At 40.3% G+C, this 25,991-nt stretch overlaps 1 protein-coding gene across 6 annotated transcripts in view; it reads left to right on the top strand.

Annotated features, from left to right (window-relative positions):
• ctnnd2a (catenin (cadherin-associated protein), delta 2a) overlaps positions 1-25,991 on the top strand; it is a 270,891-nt gene that overhangs the window by 139,782 nt on the left and 105,118 nt on the right. For 5 of the 6 annotated variants that reach the window (XM_036006801.1, XM_036006802.1, XM_036006809.1 and 2 more), the window contains 2 exons: positions 69-242; positions 12,217-12,583. In XM_036006801.1, coding sequence (XP_035862694.1) covers positions 69-242; positions 12,217-12,583 — 541 coding nt within the window. The remainder of the gene's footprint in view (positions 1-68; positions 243-12,216; positions 12,584-25,991) is intronic. The other variant, XM_031301333.2, reaches the window with a different exon arrangement.

A 25,991-nucleotide genomic window follows, 5' to 3' on the forward strand; every position in this document is an offset into this window, starting at 1 on the left:
GCCCTCAAACTTTCATCCCCTCTCCCTATCCTACTCACATATTTTTTATTCCTCTCTATTTTCTCCAGGCTCTCGTGGCTCCTATAGTAGTCAGCACAGTCAGGAGCCCCTTCGGCCCTTGGGTTCCCCAGAGCACCACAAAGATCCCATTTATGAAGAACGTGTCTACCACAACAAGGGCCCCATGAGGAGCCTTAGCCAGGGCCAGGGGCCGGACACAGGTCCCTATCGCAACAACACCGGTAAGGCCCTCCCTGCATTTGCATAATCAGTAACAGCTATGCAGTTTGACTTTAGCATTTTTTTGTTTTTATTCACTGCATATGCTGTTTGTTTAATATTTTAAACCTAAAATGTATTCTACAACTTCTCAGTATGTTAAAGTTGAAGACATACTCTTGTATCCTTGAAAATCTGTCATCCGCTGTGGCAAAGACCCCCTTCCCTGCAGACACTGCAGACCGACAACAAAGATTACAGATTATGGACTAGATCTGGCATGAAGCTGCCTTTATGCAAACTTAATAATTGAGCTGGGATAAACTTGGATGAGGAGGCAAAAGATGTGTTCATTAGAAGCAACGTAAATTTACATCAAATTACGTCATTTTGTCTGTCAGCACATCTTCATCTCATGGTATTGATGCTTGATTACCCAGTGAGATGTATGATGATATATAGATGCAACAACACTCATCAGGACATTTTTTCCCACATGAGTTGAATGTTACAGCCCTTTTCCCTTTTTTTGGTTACATGCACACATTTCCAGCAACTGCACTCAACCCAGTGACAAATGGAGAAAAAATGTAATAGAGAGTAAAAAAAAAAAAGGAATATAGAAAAGGCCATCACCGACCCTTTTGTTCTGATATTTTTCTTTTTCCAGTTGAAAATGAAGCATAGTTGAGCACATTTTCTATCAAAGTCACACAGTCAGACACTGATTCTCACCCGCTCCCTCCGTAACTCCATTGTTGTCAGCAATGTATTTTTAATAGGGCCTCATTGAGCTTATCTCAATGTGGGTTTAGGTACGCCATGTTAATCCCATTACCGTATCATACCCACATGAAAACACCCAAGTCGGTCACGCTACGTTCACAGCTCCCTCGATGTCATTAACCAGACTAGCCTTAATAGCTATCATTAGCATTTGGGTCAGAATCATAGCAGTAAATATGCCTCTCTAGACCCGCATTTGAGTTGATCAGTTTGACTCACTTGAAAGGAGTGAGAGTTGCCTTTAAGCAAAGAGTGTAGCTTTTGAAGCACATTTTAGAGTTAGGGGGGGTCATTGGGTTTGCTCTTATTCTTGTGGGATATTGCTTTGATTACGGTCGGTGAAATTCTGAACAGTGCAGTGATAGGATTGTCTTTGCAGGCAGGAATGAATTAAATAAGTTCTTCAGAAGTGTACAGAGAGGATCCACTGTTATCTATAATTTACTGCGCCTTGTATTTGTAGTTTCAATAGATGGGTATAAGAAAACTCACAAAGGAAATTTGTACTGCAGCTACAAAAATCAATAGACTGTAGATTAGACCGTGCACATTTAATTGCAACGCTTGAGGTTTACAATAGGCTTCTCTTATGATACAGTATTTTAATAGATTGTCTCATGTTGCTGGAGCTAAATCCTCCGTCAGAGTGTATCAGCATGAGTCTTTTTCACCCCATACACAATTTTCCCCCTACTGTTCTTGGCCCATGTAACTACGGTGGTAAATCAACACAACGAAGATGAACCACACCTTAAAGTCACTGGGCCGTTGAATTAAGGCTTGGCCTTAGCGCACGCAGCATGTTTAAAAAGTCATGTTAATAGTCTGTGCAGTGACTAGGAGGTTGTTTAATCAGGATTCATAATGTGTAGAGTGATAGCACATTGTGAACTGATAAGAGCTGTGCTGACATGGTGAGCAGTAAGTCATTAATTATGTCATAGCCCCTTTTCTTGGCAATGGCAGGCTCACATTATTGGTTCATTAAGCTGGCATGGATCAATGTAATTAATGCTATAAGTCACTCCTGCGGTGGAAAGAGAATGGAGACGTTTGTGTGTGTATTTAATAGCAAAATGTGCTAAGCTAGAGTCAGTGGGTCTATATGCGTTCCACAGTGTTAGGCTAATTTAAGACCAAAGGCACTTCCAGTCAAATGAAGCTCCCAGCATTCATTGAGAGCGTGGGCCACCACCACATTACTTAACTGGACACTTAACTATGAAGAGGAGCTGTACGATACAACAAAAGCAATTTAAGTCACTATAGTTATACATGCACTGCCTTTTATAGTTGCTGTTTCCCGACCCAATTAAGGACAGAGAGTCAGGTAGACCAAAATATGGAGCAAACAGAAAGAAGGAGAAGCAAGTAAAGCAGACACATAGTTGGGGTCAAGGCTGTACTCCATATTGAATCAAATTTGGTGAGTTGGTAGAAGCAAAATGTCTGATTAACACCCAACATTGTTTGATAATAAAAAACACCAACAGACCTGTAGTCTTAGGATGTCTGCTAACGTTTTTTTCGCAGCGCAGTGGACAGCAGTTTGACAACACACTTGACAATTCAGTTAGGTCTAGTTTAGAAATCCGTCAATTGTTTAACCTGTCTGTCTGCTCAGTTTCCATTGCTCCTTATTTTAAAAGCCCAGTTAACTTCTATGTTCATTGTTGGCCTGATTGTTACAGCATAGTAACCGCAGTTGAATACAATTACGGAAATTTAAAAAGAAGTTGCTGCTAAACATCTGCACACACCCTTTTCATTTTGTACATTCTTACTGACTGCTGTCGTATCCTCTTTTCCTATCTAACCAGCACATACTGTACACACATCAATGCACAAGTATGAGTGTGTATCTGTGTGTTTTTGCACTATGCATGTGTGTGGGCAGTGACGCACAGTGTTTCATTCCTGGATTAAACCAGGCCAACGCCCCAGAGGACTGCAGGTTAATGTGGCCTATTTCAAGCGATTATTCCTGCTTTCCTGAGACAGCATCTCTAACACACACATCCATGCACATGCATCCTGGTACAAGGAAGAATCGCAGCAAGAAAAAAAGCCTCAGGATATGGTTTACACATTTGTTTATTTATTTTTTCTAAAAAGGACATTGTGCGTTTTTAAATCAGCCTACAGTTTGTCACTTTTCTTTCGTAACTTTGTTTTTTACAGTCTACCTGTTTCTGACATCAGCCTTGCTCTTTTTGTTCTCTGTAGTGGCCTCTCTCTCCTTCTGCTTCTTATTATTTTCTTTCTATTTTTATATGTATTTCTACCTTTCTCTTATTTTTTTGCTCCTTTATTTCACCCACCATAGTCTACTAATTCAGAGGACATTGAAAACCCCCAGAGTTAGACAAGTCGATACATACCCTTCTCATCTCCGTGCATGCTGTAACGTTGTCTGACGCCCCCAGCACTAGCTTAGCCTAGCACAGATCATGCAGGTAACTGGTTCCACCTAGCCGACTGCTCCGAATAAGTGACAAAATAATGCAAACATGTTCCTATTTACATGTTGTGATTTGTATAGTCACAGGGTGTACAAATAACAAGGTCATATGAGACACAGCCATCTTCTAACCGTATACTAAGTGGGAACTATATTCTCAGAAAGTGGAAGCACTGCTACTTGGGCGGAGTGATTAGCGCAACACCGAAAAGCACAGTTACTTCCGTCAACAAAACCAATGTGAATAGGTAGTTAGTAGTGAATGTGACTGGTGATCATGGCATTTGTACACCCTGTGACTATACAAATCACAACATGTAAATAGGAACATGTTTGCATTATTTTGTCACTTATTCGGAGCAGTCGGCTAGGTGGAACCAGTTACCTGCATGATCTGTGCTAGGCTAAGCTAATGCTGTGGCGTCAGACAGCGTTACAGCACGCACAGAGATGAGAAGGGTATGTATCGACTTGTCTAACTCTGGGGGTTACGGTGAATAAGCTAAAGTCCCAATAAGTCGGCGTGTTCCTTTAACTCCTTCTTTCATGCCTTTCCTCTCTTCTTCTTTCCTTCTTACCTCTGATCTTCCCCCTTCTCCCTTTTTCTTCCTTGCCTCCTGCCTTTGGTCTTACATTTTTGCCTTTGCACCTTCCCTCCTTATTTCATGAAAGCTATCTTGGCCTGTATTAATGACTCTGACCACTGGGAATAACATCAGCTCTGAATGGATGTGGCACTTTTTCTCTTTAATGGCTTATCATCAGACCTGCATGTAGCACAGGTGGCGACAGTGACAATGGGTAGATTCACTGCCACGGCTATTTGTTAGGTGCCTCTAGTAGCCAGGTTGAGCTATTGCTGTTGATAAGGGGTGTTATGTAGTTAAACATTGTTTCCTCCAGTATCTTTGAAAGAGACAGACACAAATTATTCTGCAATCATTAATTACTAAGCCACGGTAAAAACAAGGTTATATTTTCTCAGCCATTAACTGAACCAAATGATGCAGAGCCGTATGGGGAAAAATTGGGAGTTTACATTTTGTTTCATACTTTATTTGCAGTCTATATCCCATTTTCAGAAACACTACTCTGGTCAGTCCTGTAGCTTTGTTCAAGTGTTTATACCTTATCGCCTGCCAACCAGACATCATCATGGACACTGCTTTATTCTGCATCCACTACAAAAGCTAAATGCTAAACTTTACCTTCGGTAAACCATGCATGGATGTATTGAGAATATTAGCAGGGGAGATATTCACACATGTAGATGTCATGCATTTTGAAGAAGACAAATGATAAATTCTTGACATAATCTTTAAGGTTTGGGTATATCTTTTTGGTCTGATGCAGCGTAGCCTCAGCGTCAGTCTCTATAGCCTTGTTCTTCTGACTCCTCTGTGAAATGAGGATGGGCCCTGATTTTTGCAGATAGAAAAAAAGAAGTTGCAGTTTTTCTGATCCTGTCCATTTTTGGATAAAGGCCTGAAGGCTATGGTGTTGTAGTAATCACAAAAATGTGAACACACACTTCTTAACATTAGGTTCCCACAATTAGATCCATGCCGTTCCCAGGACAAGCGTGCGTGCATGCATGCGTGCGTGTGTGTGTAGGAGGATTATTTTTGCTTGAATTAGCTGCTCTTTAGCACCGGTCCCTTTTGCCAATGTGAATGTGCACACATACAGAACACAGTAAAAAGGAGAGAAAGAAATATGAGGAAGGCTTTGCATCACACCATTAAACCAATCTGCTCTCCTCTTTAAATCTGCTGTGTTCCTTCTGTAATGAGATCTGACATCCTAATGAGGGGGACAGAACAGAGAGAGTGATGGAGGAGAAAGATAAGAGAGAAAAAACAAGCCCAAGAGGGGAGGGTAAAGACGAAGAGGATTGGAGAGAGGGTGCCGATACCGTGCTTCTCCTGACCAGGAGGCAGGGGAAGTTCAGGCCAGCTCTTAAATAGAGAAAGTGACAGATCCTTGAAATAAAAGAAGAGAAAGGAAAAGGCTCGTTTTCATCTGGCACATGTCCTCCGGTGTCCAAATGTGATTTATAATACTAATTATAGTCACTTGGGCTGTGTGTGTGCATTCATGCAGATACAGTTGATGGTCATTAAAATATTTATTTGTAGTTTTTTTAAACACATATCAAGATATATGCATATGTACAGTACATGCGTACATACAAACATTTAAGCAACATGCCGCAAGAAATTTTATGTGTAGATAAGGTGTCAAAAAATAAATGTATATATCATGATATTATTATGGCAGTACTCCATACAAAGTAATAGTGGTAATTCCTACAATTACATTTTTCTTACTTGTAGGAATTCCAATGTTTTGCACTCTTCGTTGCAACTGCATGGTTGACATAAGAGTAAAATGCGAGTAGAATTGGAAATTGGCCAGTCTCAGTAGCCCTGAATCACCAGTTCTTTATAAATTAGGGTCTGATAAAACCTCAGTGTAGGGAACTAAAGCACTGCAGGATTGTTCGACCTTTTGGCTGAAGCATCTCCCCAGTCACTTTAGTGTGTCACTCAACAGGCTCTGTCTGTTGCCAGGTTAGATTAGGTTTGTGTGGCCAGGATCAATTTCAGCTTGGCTGCTGATCCTGCTGATCTTTTAATGAACCTATTGTCTTTTAAACACCAGAAACGAAAGAAAGTTTACTCCACTGTGAAAACGGTCATGCTGGTTAAATGCCCAGTTTACGACTGTCATGCTGCAGCCAGCTCTCTGTGGAAATACAATGTCTAATCTTAATTTAAAGATTATTTTTGGGGGGGTTTCCGCCTTTAATGGATAGGACAGCTAGATGAGAAAGGGGAAAGACATGCAGGAAATCGTCACAGGTCAGATTCAATAAACCTTTATGTTTATGTGCACCTGCTCTACCCACTGTCCAACCCGGCCACAGTCTAATCTTAATTTAGTTGAGGGTTGTTAATATTGTGAAACAGGAAATGAAGGAAATAAAGACTAAGGAAGGAAATGGAAATTGATTTATTCCTCTGCATATTCAGGTGGTTTTTCTCTGCTGTAGTCTGTTTTCTAACAGAAGTACTCAACTGTGGCAAGCAATGGAACTATGACCTACAATAGTATTCAACTTAGTGGACAACAACTCAATTTGTAACTTAAACAAATGCAGCATTTACAGTGAGTTTTTGCTGAAGCCTCAGAAAGCTTTAATTACCAGCTCAAATCATCTGACTTACTCTACAGATCAGCACAAATTCTTTCCCTTGCTAAAACATATGGCACTTCCTAAAAGTAGGTTTTAAGTGAAGTTGGTGCTAGTCACCCAACACCACCCTCTCACACACACACCAGTGGCCACTCACACTGTTCATACTCACACGGCAAACGTGTGCACAAATCATGCGCAGAAAAGTGCACACATTAACACATTCTACTGGAGTCCCATGCTATCTCAGTTTACATGATTAGCATATTCTTTATTTAATCAGCAGTAATGAATTCATAACTGTAGCAAAAAACATTCATTTGTTTTTTGTCCTCAGAGATCACAAAGATAAGTTTGAAGTCAGCACAAAAGCACCATTGACTGTCTTCATCAAATGAAATAAAACATTGACATATGCTGTTTCAAACATGTTTTATTCATTAATTGATTCAAAGTTTATTGTTGTATCCATTGCTTTTTACCTCTGTGGATGCTCTTTGTCTCCCTATTGTTCCTTATTGTACCATAAATGCATAAAAATAACATGGCCTCACAATTGTTGATATCTTTAATACCAACAATCTTCCTTTCTCATGAACAGTTCCACTGTCGCTACATTATTTAAACAATCAAACTCAAAGGTGCTATATTAGTAAGTCATGACTTATTCAGGGTTGTGGGAGGCTGCAGCTTACTCGCAAGATGGATAGTACACACAGGAGAGGAAAATTACATTCCGCCTGCGTAATAAAGAGTGTCCAATACACCTGCATGTCTTTGGACTGTGGGTGGGAAAAGGAGCACCTGGAGGAAATCCACATAAACTCAAGAGATAATTCCACATAGAAAGGCTCATTTTTAGATTTGGATTGCATGACTGTGATCATTTTGTATAGTTACAATGAGCCACAAATGGCATAGGCTCAGATATCGGTCAATATAAAGAACACTTAAAATATTTCCTGCTGCACTTTTATGTCATAAAGTTTTTTGAAAAATGTCACGTAATATTCCAACATGGTGACATTGAAAATGTGTTCACTTCTATAGCACCTGTTACTGTAAAAACTATGTAATTCAAAGTGTTAAATTAGACACAAAAATGAATTGAGACCCAAGGCAATATGAAAAACACATACACGTATCCAAATTATTATGGTAATTAGCTGATTTAAAAAAAAAAAAAAAGCATTTTACAGTTAGTTATTAGGCAGCTAACTACAAGACAACTGTCAACTTCATTTTATTACAATTGTAATAAACACAAGTGTGTCACATGCAATGGCACTGTATGCCTTTATATAAATGGAGCGCCCTTTTGGAAATAAAAGGAACTCTTCTTTTTATGACTTTCTCTATTGTCCTTCTGCAGTGTGAACATTTAGCAGCAACCACTGGCCTGGAGCGCCTGCTGTGTCTAAGTGGCATGCTAGAAATAAGACATGGCACCTTGACTCATACAGACAAGTGTCCTACAGCTCCCACACTGTAAAACACTGTATACTTGATACTGGAAGTGCAAAGGAGAACATTTGTATGTGTGTGTGTGTGTGTGTGTGTGTGTATGCGTGTGTGCGTGTGTGTGCGTGTTTGTGTATGTGTGTGCGTTTGTGCGTGTGTGTGCGTGTTTGTGTATGTGTGTGCGTTTGTGTGTGTGTGTGTGTGTGTGTGTGTGTGTGTGTGTGTGTGTGTGTGTGTGTGTGTGTGTGTGTGTGTGTGTGTGTGTGTGTGTGTGCGTGCGTGCGTGAGCGTGTGCGTGTGCATGTGCACATGTGCGTGTCTTCCACTGCTTCCAGCTCAGAAACATCAAAAACTGTGTGTTGGCCAGGAGGCTCTCCTAGGGATAAACAGAGGGAGAAACTAATCCTTACTCTCCTCCTCATTCAGGCAGTGTGAATGTTGTGAATTTTGTGTGTGTGTTTGTGCATGTTTGCTTCATCCCTGGCTGCTGTAGGCAAGGTTGTGTGTGCATGGTGTTGTATGACCTTAACGCATTAGAAAAAGATGTGTTACAGGCACGCATGTTTAGTCCATGTCAATCACTTGCATATTTAGAAATCCGTCTTTGTGTGGTTGTTCGTGTCTATGCGAGTGTGTGTGTGTGTGTGTGTGTGTGTGTGTGTGTGTGTGTGTGTGTGTGTGTGTGTGTGTGTGTGAGAGAGATAGAAACTGTGCTGAGGGCTTTTGTGTAATCGTGCTGAGCGCCGGAGCGTGTCGAGAGAAAGGACATGTCCTCAGCTCTGATCACATAGTCTACTACAACCACAATAGAGGGCGAGAGATAGAGATACAGAAGGGTGTTAGGGAAGAAAGGGGGGGAGAAAAACATGAAATGAATGGGAGAGAGGATGACTGACAAAAACATGGAAGCAGAGAGGAAGTGAACTACAGCAAAAGAGGGATTGAAAGGGAAGGTTCCATCAAAGATGGATGGAGGTATAGACCGAGATGGACATATCTAGAGGGGGAAAGAAAAAAGCAGAAAAGGGCAAGGGAGTGATGAGAAAGAAAGAGTGACAGAGACAGAGTATGGTTGAAAGAAATGGAGGCAGAGATAAAAGATTGAGAAGGGAGGATGGACATGGAAAGCTCGGAGGATTGGTTTGATCCCACTCTAGTTTTCCCCCCCTATCTCTCTCCCTCCCTCCCTTTTTTCCTCCATCTCCCTCGTCTCAGCAGCCCAAAGAAAAAGTCTGTCCCACTCTCAGCTAGCCGGCCCCTCAGCCTGCTGGCTAACTGCAGAGGTATCACTGTGTCAAATGACTAATAGAGTTTCCCTTCCCGTCACTAATCTGCCAGCAGGAGCACAGCCGTGATTTGTTTACTCTGCGCCGAAGCAAGGGAATACTAAGACACACCCGCCCTTTTATTTCCTCTCCCAACAGAATGTCACGCCACCAGAGCGTTAGGTGTGTCTGTTTGTATGCACATGGCAGATTTCATGATTTGTTAAATTTTTCATGAAACAGCACACTGAGTTTGCATCGTGCTGGTCTTTTAATTCATGAAAGACACACACTCTCATACACACAAATTTATCTTACTACAGAAAGAGAACCTTTCACTTCTATGTTTGTTCCATAAGCCCAAACCTAAACCATTTGAATTACATTCTTAACTGTTAACCTTAATCTAGTGTGATTATAATCTTAAACTTCAATCCTAACTGACACAATGTCTTGGTCAAAAATGCCATGACTCCAAAAGTCTAAAACCCTGGTTCTCACAAAGACAGGAATACAAGGATACACACACACAGGAAATACATATACCATGCCACACATGCATGCATAAACAGACACCCACATGCAGATTTTTTGCCAGGCAATATTAGCCCCAAAGGTCAAGTCATCAGTCAGAACACCAGAGCAAATGATAAATTCAGCAGCACTCCATTTACTTAAGGTAGGAGGAGAAGAAAGGGAGAGCAGACAGAAAGATTGAGTGAATAAGAAAATGGAATGCATAAAGAAGTGTGGGGACGCTGAATACAAAGTAAGATAAGATTTCTCTGTCTTTATGTTCCCGACCATCTCTCTCTGTCATTCGTGCTTTCTTTCTCGTTCCCTTTTTCCCCCACTGTTCTCCCACCCTGTCTTTGGCTCTGAGGTTTGTCCTATTTAGGTGTCAAGTGTCTCAGTGAGCGCACACTGACTTTTGTGTTGTTAGCCTAAAGCCCTGGCTACTAATGGGACGTTCAGAAGGACAGACACACCACAGACACCATTTAAAGATTAGAGAAAAGACTGGGATTTGCTTCTGATGAGAGTAACTCTGCTTCATTACCCTCCTATACCCTCTGTTCTATGTGGCTGTACTGTCGCTAACTCCACCGCCTCTTATTTCCTCCCTCTTCCCCTCTGCTTTGACTCTTTTTTTAAAGCGCCATCCCTCATCTCTCAGCTGTTTCTCTCTTTTCCCAGGCTCGCTTACTGTTTCTCTTCCCCTGCCTAAGTCTTTGGGTGTTTGTCAAATTTGGGGCATCAGTAGAAAAAGCTCACTCAGACTTTAGCCTTGTGGGCATTGCATAGCAGAGTCTGAAAGTTACATTTTTCACTGTCTGGCTGGCAAAGGATTTTTGTTAACCTGATTTTAGAGTTAGAAATTAAAAAGATGCAAACGTGGTTACGTCATCCAAAAGGTTCCTTGTGCCTCTGGTGGGCTGACTAATGGAGTTTACCAGACTTGGTGAGAAGAATTTGAAAAAGAGCTTTGCTTCATGCACCAAATCGGTGAAGCAGATCAGATGTGTGTGTGCATGAGAGAGAGAGAGAGAGAGAGAGAGAGAGAGAGAGAGAGAGAGAGAGAGAGAGAGATATGAAAAAGCGAGTGATAAGAGGTTTGGGAAGGTCAAGTAAATACCACCACTCAAGACATCGCTAAAGAGCAACTTTGTTGGTGACATAACAATGAGACAACTCAGCACACACTTACATTCACACAACCTCCCTTCCTTTGTTAATTTGACGTGTGAAGCGGCTTATATAATGTGTCAATGTGTGTTTTTGTGTATGTTTTGAGTGTGTGTGCATTTCCCCATCCGGACATGCTTTTAAATCGAATTCTCTTTATAAGAGTTGGCTCATTGGCCTGTGTTAAAACCCCAGTCAAACACATTGCCACAAATTGATTTCAAGGCTCTGTGATTCATCACATAATCCCTGAAGACCACATTAATGGTGTTTTTGCATGTGTGTACGTGTGTGTTTATGTGTACACATACCTTGGTTCTAATGACAGATGAGCTAGATCCCCCCCACACCATCTGTCTCAGTGTTTTTACAGCCAGAGAAACGAGGCCCCCAGACTCACATTAACACCTTGATATATCACCGATCCGCTGCTCCAATACGACAGGGAGGGAAGGTGACAGCTACTGTGCCCCTGCAGGCTGCTTACATCCCCTGAGCAAATCCCCATTCAAATTCCATCTCACTCTAAAGAGAGATAGCTTTGTGTTTCACTTTTTTTTAGCCCTTATTGCACACCAGGCAGATGTCTCATTGTGTGTAAAAAGTTGCAACCATCCTCCAGCTACCCGCAAATGAGCAAAGTTTCCATTTCTCATTGCATGGGAATGGCTGGCTAATGAGTCATTTGAGTGACAAAGCTAACAAACCCTACAGACCCTCAGTGGAAAGTTTTCTTTAAAGTGGATTTTTATGACATTGTCAATACTATGTAGACATTACAATATTTTATCAAAAGTTTATAGATAATTCTGTATTATATATTTTCAGCTAGTTGTTGTCGTACACATGGATTTCAGCAGTCATTAAAATGATCTCAAATGTTTGCCTACACAACTGTTGTCTCTTTTTTTCTCTCTTCTTGTCAATCCTTCCCTCTGTTGAACATTGGTCCTTGTTGTTAATCCTGGGCATGTGGCCAATATTTATCCATCCATATGGAGACATGCTTGTCTTTTCCCAACAACCTGTTCATCCCTATCCTCCCTTCTCCTCTCCTCTACTCTCCTCTCCTCCTCTCCTTATTTGTCTTCTCCTTCCTTTTCTCCTCTTCTTCCTCTGTCCCCTCCTCTGCCCCGTAGACCTTATCCAGCGTGTCCATGACCAGGTCCTAAGTTATGTCCTCTGTCCCTACTTTTCTACCATAGCTCCCTCCTCCCCTGGTGTCGACTCCACCCCTTTGCAGCGCACAGGAAGTCACGGTGCAGGGACAGGAAACTACGGCCGTGGTGGCACCAACAACTACGCCACAGTGGGACCAGGCTACACCTCAAGTGGAGGAAGTGGAGATATGTATGGCTCAGACCCCTATGTGGCAGACCCCTACCGCACCCTGCAGTACTGCCCCTCAGTGGTGGAATCGCCCTACAGCAAGTCTGGACCTGCCCTGCCGCCCGAAGGCAGCCTGCAGCGCTCACCTTCTATCGACTCTATTCAGAAAGACCCCAGGTAGGATGAAAGGGGTGTGTGTGTGTGTGTGTGTGTGTGTGTGTGTGTGTGTGTGTGTGTGTGTGTGTGTGTGTGTGTGTGTGTTTTTGTGTGTGTGTGTGTGTGTGTGTGTGTGTGTGTGTGTGTGTGTGTGTGTGTGTGTGTGTGTGTGTGTGTTTCATGGGGTCCATTGAAACACAATGTGTGCACAATCATGGGGCATAGGATGCTATAATGCACTTTAGAAGGACAAGTGTGACAAACAATCCATGTGCTGGTGTGTCAGAGGATTTAACGTGTTGAATACATTGCACACACACACACACACACACACACACACACACGCACACGCACACGCACACGCACACACATACACATACCACATTCATAGTAAAGCAGTCCTACCCCAACAGGTACAGTATGGATCTACAGTACTACACTCATTTATTTGTAGTATTGATATCTGTATATCAATATACGTTGTGCATAAGAATAACTCTGGTGATACAATACAGCTACAAATACCACTCACCCACCACCACACTCCACCAGTTTCTTTCAAGGCTCTCTCAGATCGGATGTTCAGGCTAACAACAGCACTGCGTTAAGAACAGCTGCGTTGATGGGGACATGTTGCTTCAGGTACCGGTGTGAGGATGAAATACAATCCATCCACTCAGGTTTGACTACTAGATTCATAAGTTTCAAAGCTTACCAGAACGCTGCACAGTAATTTATAATTCTATGAGGAAGGATTCTCATAGAATAGAAGAACTCTCAAAAGTTCACGTCAACGACAATCATTTTATCCGCCATCTAGACAATCGTGAGGTAAACAGCAGAATTACCATGTTTACCTCACAAAGTAATGTACCAGGAATGTGCGCTTATATTTGATTGGCCCACTCTCTGTGTTGGCAGATGATGCCACATTGCGTTGCGACAAAGCTGAGCCAGGTTCAACTTTTTTGTGCCAGACGACTGCTTATTTTTGTTTGCATCAGACCCCAATGCGGTGGCCTCACTGAAGTAAATGAAGGACTGCTGTATTTTTTTCCACATAGTACTAATGTTGATCAATTCAAATCATTCCCATCCGGACTGGTGTCGCTACATACTAGTTGTGTTAAGAAAAAACAACTAATAAAGTACAGTGATATTCCAGTCGCACACTGGTTGCTTTAGAAGCTCCATTTCATCTCCCTGAGTGTCATGCTGTGTGTAAAAGAGTCCTACTGGGCTGTGATCACGTCTATACTCTTGTCTCCGCAATTAAGCAAAGCTCACTCTCCCTATTTTATTTATATATATATATATATATATATGTCACAGGACTATTGATGTATAATTCCTTTAATTACAGAGTGAGAGGGACTGAGACGTGCATAGATCAAGTCTCAGCAGCAGCTGTCAATCACAGGAGAGGGAGACAGAGAGAGGGAGACAAAAAGAGAATGGCTTGGAAAGACAGTGATAGAGATGAAAGACAGAATACTGTAAGTGTGTAAGAGATTGGGGATAATTATTTAAAACAATTTCAAAGAAAGAGACCGAATGAACAAACAATCCTTAGGATTTTTTAAATCTTGTGAAGTTATATGAAGGATCTACGGTTGTGATGGTTTATTATGAATGTAATCTGATTGACTGGGTCAAGATGATCTTTTTGTTTCACACACCCGCAAACTATTGGTAATGTTGCAATTCAGTGAAAAAAAAATATTGTATAGGTTTGATTTGATTCCCAAAATGTATATTTACTTTGTACTTTGACTGTGTAAAGTAAACAGTAACTCATGGAAGACCATTTTGCCTTTTCTCTTTGTAAAAAGCAAAACCTATTTTCTTCAAATTCAGACCAAGTTTGTGAAACCTTTGTTGTCTGCACTCTGCTGCAGTTAGTTAACTGCACTGCAATGTTCATGTGCAAAGACAATTCTTCCTGAATTCAGTAAGAGGCAAAGCAGTAATATATGTTCTGTTTTTGGTAAGGTGTATAGCACACACACACACACACACACACACACACACACACACACACACACACACACAAATTGTGTGCACACACTGGTGTTTGGCTATGGATATGAAAACAGATAAAGGAGAAGATTGTGGCAATAATAAAATAATGAAAAGAAGAAAAAAATACAATGGCATCAGAGGATCTAATATTTAAATGCTCATTAAAGGATAATTCTGTGAATTAATCTATTAATCAAATTTAGTGTCTGCCTTTCATTACTGTGCAATATGGACAACAGCTTTTTAATATTTGCTGCTTTTACTGTCTAATCTGCTTGAACAAAGGCAGTGGAAATATTCAAAAGTTACTTAAACTGTTTTAGTCTAAATGGGAGACTGTTTCTGTCACTGCATATAACTTCTATGGAGTTTTATCGGTAAGACTGTATAATAACCATCACTAATAAATGGTAAATTGATAGTTAATTAATCTTTAGTTAATAGGTATTTTACTGTTAAAAGACAATGAAATGATGATTTATAATGGTTACTCATTATTAGTAATGTTATAATTAAAGTTATTTTATCATTAGTTAAGTGTTATATACAATAATACGTTTATACCTTCAGATAGATAGTTAATACTTTGTCAGTGTTTATAATTGTTTTGTAAACGTCTATAAACATTATTTGAATGGCTGTTATAAAGTTGCAACTAATCTTTATAATAATAAGTCAATGATTGATAAATGGTTTAAAAAGCATCAAGTAACATTAATTTGGCCCCTTTAAGTATTTGTTTGGCGCTCTATAAACAAGATTATTATTTGAGCATTGATAATAGCTATCTAAATAGTGTTTATAGATGCTTTACAAAGTCTTTATTAAAGGTCCTATGACATGCTGCTTTTTGGATGTTTTTATATAGGCCTTAGTGGTCCCCTAATACTGTATCTGAGTCTCTTTTATATAGGCCTTAGTGGTCCCCTAATACTGTATCTGAAGTCTCTTTTATATAGGCCTTAGTGGTCCCCTAATACTGTATCTGAAGTCTCTTTTATATAGGCCTTAGTGGTCCCCTAATACTGTATCTGAAGTCTCTTTTATATTGGCCTTAGTGGTCCCCTAATACTGTATCTGAAGTCTCTTTTATATAGACCTTAGTGGTCCCCTAATACTGTATCTGAAGTCTCTTTTATATAGACCTTAGTGGTCCCCTAATACTGTATCTGAAGTCTCTTTCCCGAAATTCAGCCTTGGTGCAGAATTATAGCCACTAGAGCCAGTCCCACAATGAGCTTTCCTTCGGATGTGCCATTTCTCTGTCTGTAGCTTTAAATCCTATTGAGGAGGAGAGAGGGGGGGCAAGGTGGAGGGTGGGGGTGTGGCCTTGACCAACTGCCATGCTTCGCTTGTTTTCAAGCCATGATGTATCTCTCTTTCTCATGGGTGGGCCAAATTCTCTGGGCGGGCAAAGCAGAGAAAGGGGAGGTAACCTTCCTCCTTATGAGGTCATAAGGAGAAGATTCCAGATTGGCCCATCTGAGCTTTCATTTTCTCAAAGGCAGAGCAGGATACCCAGGGCTCGGTTTACACCTATCGCCATTTCTAGCCACTGGGGGACCATAGGCAGGCTGCAGGAACTCATATTAATGTTAAAAAACCTCATAAAGTGAAATTTTCATGCCATGGGACCTTTAACCATTAACAAGGTATTATTTTCATCAGATGCCACTTTACAATAGACATCCAAATAATGTTTATGGACGGTTTACAAACGATTTCTTAATCATTAACAAAAAGTTTATATAATATATAAAATATTTTGATGTGAACAACAATAAACTGTTAAAATAGCATAAATTAAAGCATAACTAATAATTCATTAACATTATTAATTATAATTTTGTTGTTAGTTAACAGTAAAATCACTATTAACTTAAGTTTAATTAACTATCAATTTACCATTTATTATCGATGGTTATTATAAAGTAGATGCAATATATCTGTAGGGCATTTACATTTTTATAGCTACCATTCGCATCACACCCACCTGAGACAAAGAGAGATTATTTGCCTAAACCTTTTCAATATGTATAAGTGAAGAACGTATCAAAGTTTTGAAAACATATCAACGCAACCTTTTGTCATTTATTTTCATATACAACTGGAAAATACTGGGTGGAGTAATGCCATTTACAATAGAACAACTATCAGGGGCATGGCTAGAAGAGGGGCAAGGGGTGGCAACGCCCCCCCTGAAAATGTGTAGGCTATTGTATTCGAATATACAATTTGTTTAAAATGAAAACAACTGCAACTAATAATGAATGTGATGTTTTATTTAGCAGAATTACACTGTGTAAAGATGTTTGATGCTGTATTCTGATTTACTTTAACCAAATGCAACAAAAGTGTATTAAAAAAGTTACACTGTGAAAGTATTTTTGCAGCTCAGTGTAAATATTGTAAATATTATGGCTTTAATCCTAAACAGGATGCAATGGCACATTTCATGATGTCCCTGTTGCCTCCCTTTACTCTGTATATTCATAGTTAGTAAGGTGTTGATTCAACAATAATTAATGGTGTTGATATCATTTCTGAGTTATACTACAAAATGTCTTTATATTTGTATTGCTGAGGTTTATATATAATCCGTTACTCTACTCATGATATTGAATATTTTGCCATTAGGTTAAACGTCACTCTCTCTTCCTATCTCTTTCTCTCTCTCTCTCTCTCTCTCTCTCTCTCTCTCTCTCTCTCTCTCTCTCTCTCTCTCTCTCGCTGTAATTGGACCTAGCTGAGCTTACATGAAGTGCTAAATGAGTTAGCAGCAATTAGATACAAGGAACACTCTGAGTTAGGGCAGAGGTTATTCCTGCATGTCCTACTGTCTGTATAAATGTGCAGTGTGTGTTTCATCAGCAGATGCTATGCCTAGCTTGTGCACATTACTGTATTGTGTGTGTGTGTGTGTGTGTGTGTGTGTGTGTGTTGGGGATGCACATGGCAGCCAGTAACACAGTTAGGGGCCATCACACTTGCAGAAGAGTAAGCGCAATAGAGCAGAGGTGAGGACAGCAACACAAAGCAAAAACTCAATAACTGCTAATGGATGGGAGTGAAGAGAGCAGAGGAGGAAGAGAGGGAGATAATATAGATAAGGGGAGGGAGAAGGGAGTAGGAAATGGTGAAGATGAAGCAAAAGGGAGGGAGGTAAATGAGCACAGAGGAAGAGCACATGAAGAGAAGAGGGTGGGAAATGAAGTGAAGAGGGGATTTGGTAGGAAAAAAAATAGAGGACGGTGGTTGGATGAAGATCAAGATGGGGAGAAGTGGATAAATGGAAGAAAAAAAAAGAGCTGAAGTAAAGAGAAAGTCAGAGCATAATATAGATAAGTGTTACCAGTCATTGTTTTGTTTGTGTGTATTACTTTAAGCTCTCTCCATGAGAAAAGAGATTCTCACCCCCACTGAGTTTCCTTCTTAAATTGAATCTCAAAAACAATGTAGAGAGCAAGATGAAAAAGAAAATGTTGAGCACAGACCTACGGAACCAATCAAAGTAGGGAGGGTGAGAAGGGAAGGCAAAAACCAATAATGAAGGAAAAGAACATAGAAGAAATATAGTGGAGGGCCATTGGTTATTGTTAAAAAACTTACAGTAAGATATTAGGATGCCAGGAAGAAAGCGAAAAACATCATGAAAGGGGACTTACAGTAAGTCAAGAGAATTCTGTGTTGTTGAAATGAGGATCAAAAGGAAGGAAAAAACAAAATACAGTTGTAACTTGAATTAAAAAAATGAGGATGCAGTATCGTTTTAACTGTGGGGTTGTGCTTGACTTATCTCATCAAACACTCGATCAGCCTGAAACGTAGACACAGCACTTCAAGATAAGATAAAACAAACTCTCCTGATTTAAATCCAACTCTCCTCATTTATATCATCCACAAATCCAAAATGTACAGTATTCCCCCAGCAATAGTGGTTGTAGTGTTAGTGATGTTTGATGTTAAAATTATTTTGTTATGATTGAATGAGATTGTTTCCCATTAAGGTCTTGTTTGAGGTGATACTTTTACCAAATACACACTGGAAAAACCCAATACAAAAACCATAGTCAGGAATCCAAGGCTTAACGTCACATATCTGCAACAAAAGAGTAGTTAATCATTGTATAAGTAAAGGTAAAATAAATACCCCCTGTGCTCTCATTATGTATTAGATGCAGTAGAGCTGCTGACATGAAATTGCTATTTACAGTACCTGGATATGATGTGAACGGGTGCGACATGTCATTGTCACCGCTCGCTATTTATTGACAGTGTTTGTTGGCTCACAGCCCAAACACAACACTCTATTTATGGACAATCTGCAATGGTCAGCGATGACTCTGTGCATGTTTGTGTGTGTGTGTGTGTGTGTGTGTGTGTGTGTGTGTGTGTGTGTGTGTGTGTGTGTCTGAGAATGGGATCTGTGTGTGTGTGTTTGTGTGTCCAAGGCTGTGTCAAAGGCAGCGTGGTGGAGAGTGTGTGTGTGTGTGTGTGTGTGTGTGTGTGTGCGTGTGCGTGTGCGTGTGCGTGTTCACGCTTGTGTATTTGCACACATATGTATGTGTGCCTGGCATTTATATGTGATAGCAAAGGGCTGATGCATTACCTTCCCCTTTGTCAATGACATGTGTGTGGGTGTGTGTGTGTATGAGAGTGAAACATAGCGGCTTGTATTCCCTTCTTGCAGCAGTTGTTTGTTTGTACAAGTGCACTGCTCTGTGTGTTGGATACATATGGTTTATGTATGACTGTACAGATGGGATACCTACCTTAGATGGAAATTGAGACATTGGGAGCACACAGTATGTGCATGTGTGGTAGGTCTTGACCATAGGGTTATATTCAGGAGATCCCATACTCACTTAAGTGAGAGTAAGACCCACTTACATCAACAGTGCCCAGTTTACTATACGATGCACCTGGGGATTTCTATTGTGTAAACTGGAAACAGATTATGTTTCTTTAGCATTCACTTCTCTGCTCTGCTGTGTACGCCGCTGTGGCAGTTGGACGACTCCAGCATTCCAAATTGTGTCTTCCATTTTCAGTCGTGTTCTTGATGAACGGTACTTAACTGTCTGTTTGCTTGGTAAACACCCACTATCATTATCTTGCATATATGTTATACTTCTTCTCTAGACACTTTTTTGCTGGATTACCACATTTCTGTCCCCACTTACACATATTACACAACGGAACCTGCAGCCCATTGACAGCTGCTGTGCTTTTGTTTTTGGTAGTGATCCAACATATACAGTGTTTCAAATTGAGAAAATTAAAGTTTGAATGAAGTGTATATCTTATATGGTGACAAAGGGGTATGACTTCAGTAAGAAGTGCTTTTAGTATTCTCCCAAACATTTTCCCATGATTTGGGGGACAGTGTCATACTGCTACATAGTCATAGTCAGTGAGCTACCCAGTTTGATGTGTCACCAAAACTTTGGAAGGAGTAGCCCAATAAAGACTGGCCAGAAGAAGGAAGAAAATAAATCAATAATCTGTAATATATTAAGATAGTAATGGCTGTGGCTAATTAATGGATGACCCATTATGTGCACTAAATACACACACAAACACCCACACAGAGAAGTTTGGCTTTGGCTTATTCTGGCTTGTATTGGCATATTCTAATTGATGGAATTTGGGGAAAATGAGTAAAAGATGCCGTGTTAAGAACAAAAGTAACATATAATTGAAATGCAGAAGAGAGAAAGCAAGAGAGAGAGTTGGAATACTTCAGAACCATGGACAGAGACACAGAGCTATATAGGGTTTGAAGGTTTCAGTACCATGGAGAGAGACAGAGTGTGAGACTAGTACTATTACAACTTGTTCTAAATCTGACTCCTGTATACACACTGTACATACTGTAGGGCACCCTAGCAACTATGTTGTATTCCCTGCCTGTGACCAGGCAGAATCATGTTAGCAATATATCATTTTAATTAGTTAAATTAATAACAAATAATGAGCTAAATATAATACAAAATAAAACATGGATCTTAAAATATAAAACCTGTCTTGCTTTCTATTGTTACACAGGAGTATAACAAAAGATATCAGTGATTAAGGGTGTCTGTATTGCTTGACAGAAGCTTACTTGTCCTTTTGCAGGTGAATTTCAAGTGATTGAACCAGACTCAAGGATTGCACATCACTGTTGCAATAGATGCTCACTGCATTTCTTTAGAAAAGGAATATTTTTCATGAGCATGTTACAGGACTTTTTTTTTTTTTTTTTTTTTTTTAAACCTGCTGATGGTAAGATTGCTTACATATTTACAGATATTTTTACAGATTTTTAACCTCACCAAGAACAGTCAGTCCTTTGTGTCCTTTGTTAATAATCTGTGTTCTATATCAGACTCAGAAAAAGAGAATGAGAGAAAAAAAAATGAAATGGCAATGAGAGGAAGATAAAGAAAGATGAAAGAATGGGTTAGTAACCGGATGACTCTGGGAGAGAGAGCAAAAGAGGGAGGACAGTAAGGGTGTAGGAGACACAGTCACAGGGTGAGCAGGGGATTTAAAGAAAGTGAGAGGAAGGGAGAGACAGATAGAGGAGAGAGGACACACTCTATTGGCTCTCAGCACGGCCCAGGGGTAATTTCCTCTCCACATGAGAAATGCATGCTGGGATATGGAATCACCTCCAAGGGAGGGTAATGATGCATTGCCAGAACCTTGGCCCTGAGGCACAGCTGTGTATGTGTGTGTGTGTCTGTGTGCGTGCATGCATCTGTGCCCTGGCCATCATCCCTGCCTGTTCTGGGTAAATTGCCCATTGTAGTTATTTTCCTTTTCTGGGGTGGCCTATCTGTTTGTGTGTGTGTGTGTGTGTGTGTGTCTGTGTGTGTGTGTGTGTGTGTGTGTGTGTGTGTGTGTGTGTGTGTGTGTGTGTGTGTGTGTGTGTGTGTGTGTGTGTGACCTTGGGCTGATAACAACCCTGCACGTCTGCCTTCTTCTCTGCTACAGTGGGCTTCACCCTAAACCTAAATCTGAGGCCTGGGAGTTAGAAGGACAGACCAAAGAGAGACAGACAGATACATGTGAATCAGATGGTAGAGACCGACAACAGAGACACACCTATTCACACATTACCATTTAAGCATGTAGGTAAATGGAAACAATTGGCATATACTGTAGATCAAATTCACACATACATAAAAGTAAAAGCTAAGGCCAACTATTGATTGGCAGTCAGGCAGTGAAACATCAGAATTGAAATCATGGACTTAATTGCTGTTTATAATATTGTCCACTGAAGAGCAGGTTAAGTCTTTTAAAATGAAAAGTAAAATGGAGATTGCAATTTAATTTTCAAATAATTAGAAATTGCATTATGATTTTAATTGTGACCTACATATTGTTGGAAATTAGGCTGCATTGTTGAAATTGTATTTATATTTGGATATTGTCCAGTTTAGAGCATGTTAAGTCTTTGAGAATTAAATGTCAAATGGAGTTTTCATTTAAACTTTCAAATTGTTATAACATTGGATTATCATTTTAATATAGTCATAGAATGCCCATGTACAAGTATGTGAAAATGAAAAATGGGTTATTGCATTTTAATTTTAACTCAAAAAACATTAACAACAAAATTATAATGCTATTGTGGAATTTCATTTTCAAATGTACATGATCATTTTAATTAAGTCCACTATAGCCTTCAATAGTTTTCAGTGTTTCAGTGATTGAAGGACGTTTTCCTGTGTGTGTGTGTGTGTGTGTGTGTGTGTGTGTGTGTGTGTGTGTGTGTGTGTGTGTGTGTGTGTGTGTGTGTGTGTGTGTGTGGTCAGTAATGAATCTGTCATGTTCTTTTGATCCAATCCTTGCATTATTGTTTTTAATGGTAATCACTGTCACTAACATTTCTTCGATTAACATCCATCAAACCTTTTACACACATACACAGGAACAGGGCACATACATGCAAATGCACCTATTATTCACTAGAACGAATCTACAGAGTAGGGAAAAAAAGGTTCACATATGATGTTTCAGCTGCTTGGCACTCTACAAAAGTATGCCAATACTGTAGATGCTTTCCATCTCCTCCTCCCACCAGCTCCCTGCCGCTCTGTCTCATGACACTGGCGGCATTTGGGTGGATTATGGGAAAATGTCACACCAGCAGAATTATTGTATATCTTCTCTGCTCCCCACGCCTCACTTCACCTCGCCTTGCCTCTAGCGCACACTTGAGAGCAACACTGCTTCACCATACAGACTTAATGGTAGACTGGTAGAAGCTAAGCACAGATATTACCATAACTATCAACTTTAACATATTGTTAGACTGGTAATAGGTATCCTATTATGTATTGAAGTTAATTTAAAACATAACATTTATTTTTTTATCTAAATTTACCAAAATTAGATTTGAAAAGTCATTTAATTTCTGTTATTTTTGAGGCAGAATACAATAGTTGTTCATTTGAATGCTTATATATCTTTTCAAAACATATCTCATCAACTGTTTGGCTTCAGACCAAACTTGTTTCTCAGAGCTCTATCTGTATGTTATGATGAGTCCACATTCCAGTTGAGACAGCTCAGTGTGAGAATTGACATCTAACATAAATGCTGGCAGAATTCATACTTACATGTGTAGCACGGTGCTATCACCATAACTACCCTCATGAGACAGCGCTAAGATTTTATTTTCCCTTGGACTTCAGTGCAGTGTTGCATGAACTCAGCATTATCGACTTTACACCCAGAGAAATGTATCTTGTCTTTAATTACCTCTTTTATTAACATCCACCACACACATTAATGTCAAGCAGTTGTACATCTTGCATGCCAATGCTATCTTTGCGCAAGGCTCAGTCTTCCATAGGCCTGCAGATTTTAAGGTCAGTGAGTTGTATATCTTGTGTCCAGGAGAGGGATCTTGACCTTTAAGCTGAGTTGCTTGCAGGAAATCAAGCGTTGAATGCTTGTTATTGGACCCAGCGGGACTCCGTAATGACCAGAGAACTAAAATAAAGCTAAAAAATGGGAGAACAGAAATGCAGTAGGTAGGAATAAGAAAGCAGTTGGACATATGGAAAGATGGAATAATAAAAAGGTAACTTCTGCAAAGGTTAACAAAAATTGTAGTAGATGTAAGGAAAGTCACAAGTTTGTTGTGGTTGTTGTGCTCATTTGAAATTATGATTAGAAAACTTTGTTATTAGAGATGATCAAATTTAGCCATGCCGCCTTGTCAGTATCCACCAGCTGCAGAGATACAAAAGCACCTGCATATTACAATAATCATATTATACATCCCTGTGGAAGTGCGCCTACTAAAATAAAGCACTTACATGCCCACTCACACATACATATGCACACACAGAAACATAAAGCAATATTGTTCTTAATCCAAATTTCTATTTGGCATGCTAATTTAAGGTGACTCACACACAGGTGTGTTTCCAAACACTACGTAAGGGTAAAGCAGCAGCAGCTAACTGGGCCAGGAAGGATTAGCATGCTATTTTTTCCAAGTCCAAGCACAGTATGCTCACTTTTTATCAGCCGCATACTGTTTTAACCTTTTTTGTTTGCTTGTAAGTTACTGCTCTCTTTTTGCCCTTCATGAGATTTCACTTTGCTTCTTGGCTCAGAAAGAAGATCCTCTCAAATAAAATGTGTGACACATTTAACACTTAAATTCTCCTGTGAGGCCCTTTTAAAAAAAGCAGAGTTACTGTACTGTCGTATATTGTATTGCAACGGAGAGAGACAAACCACATATTGTAAGAAAAGCTCCATAAGCTGTATTCAAACATGCAAGATCACGGGCTTGTGACTGGAAGGTCATCGCTTTGATCCCCAGAATGTCAGGAACAATCTGGATAGGGAGATTAAACAGCACTTGAACCTCCGTCCTTACCACTCCCTGCTGTAGTGCTCTTGAGGAAGGCCCTCAACCCTTCCACTGTTCCAGTGGAGCTGCTCAGTGATCACCAGATCAGATTGTGTGCGTGTGGATAGGGGTGTTGCTGGAAAAGCATTCATGCCCACATTGGTTAAATAAGGCTTAACAAAATAGATTCATTGATAACCCAGTGCAAAAGTCAGCCATCGTCAAGAAGCCCCACAATAGTTATTTACTATGTGGAGAAACACTGCTATCCACCATAATAAAAATAGGTGTTCAGTAGTCTCATTATTCGTTTCATTATTTATTTTTATCGCAGGAAACACTCCGGTTTTGATCATAGACCCCCCCTCCCCCAACCCCACTTGTGATCTGCAGAGTCGAGACAATTTTTTCATTAAGTCATGGCAAACTAACTCTCATGCATCCTAGGGGTGCTGACTCAATTTCGAAACACTCCATCATGCATCCATCGCTCCATCTCTCCATCATGCTTCTGCAGGTAGAGAAGGCCCGACAGTAATGATGGGTTGGAAGGTGTAGTCATTCATCCAGCACCCGCAGTGTTTTCTCCCTCGCTCTCGGCCTAAACTCACAGATTTCCCACACTCCCCCCCGTGGTCCTTTTTGTGTCTATTAAAGCAGCCTGTCTATTCTCCTCTTTTTTAATCCCGTCCACTCTCCCACACTTTCGCTCTCTCTCTCTCTCTCTCTCTCTCTCTCTCTCTCTCTCTCTCTCTCTCTCTCTCTCTCTCTCTCTCTCTCTCTATCTCTATCTCTTTTTTTGTTCTAGCTCTCTCCCCCTCTACTCTTTCGTTGCAGGGTGTGAAGTGATTCCTAAGGCTCTACTCACCATGCTAATGTTAGTCCTGCGTGTATGTTTGCATGTTTGTATGTGTGTGTGTGTGTGTGTGTGTGTGTGTGTGTGTGTGTGTGCTTTCACCTTATAATATCAATAAAGGCTGTCCTGTCAGCCAGACAGGTGCTACATTCTGACCGTGACTCAGGTGAAACACCAATCTTGATAAAATGATGGCAGGAAGAAAGAGTGAAAAGTGGAGATAGTGAGGGAGAAGGGTTTGGAAGAGAGAGAGAATGGTGAATTGAGGAATAGATGCAGGGCAGGCCCTCGCATGAGTCATTGGAAAAAGGAAAGGTTGTTGCTGTCTTACCCCTTTTAGTGAAGGTTTGTGTGTGTGTGTGTGTGTGTGTGTGTGTGTGTGTGTGTGTGTGTGTGTGTGTGTGTGTGTGTGTGTGTGTGTGTGTCTGTGGGCGTTGGCACATACTGTAATAAGTAACATGTGCATTCATGCGTGTTTGTTTGCTTTTCCCTCGTGTACATTTTGTACCTTTTGTGTATTTGTCTGAATCACTTCACTGATTTTGCAGTCTTGAAATGCCATTTGTCACTGCCAAGTCCTGCTTCTTGTGGAAGGCAGACCTCATATTTACTTCAGGATAGACATGAATATTATGGGCATATTTTTTTATGCCAGTTCAGTTCACGTTGCATGTCTTTTTAAGGGA

The sequence above is a fragment of the Sander lucioperca genome, chromosome 1, assembly GCF_008315115.2.
Source record: "Sander lucioperca isolate FBNREF2018 chromosome 1, SLUC_FBN_1.2, whole genome shotgun sequence".
Classification (NCBI taxonomy): domain Eukaryota; kingdom Metazoa; phylum Chordata; class Actinopteri; order Perciformes; family Percidae; genus Sander; species Sander lucioperca.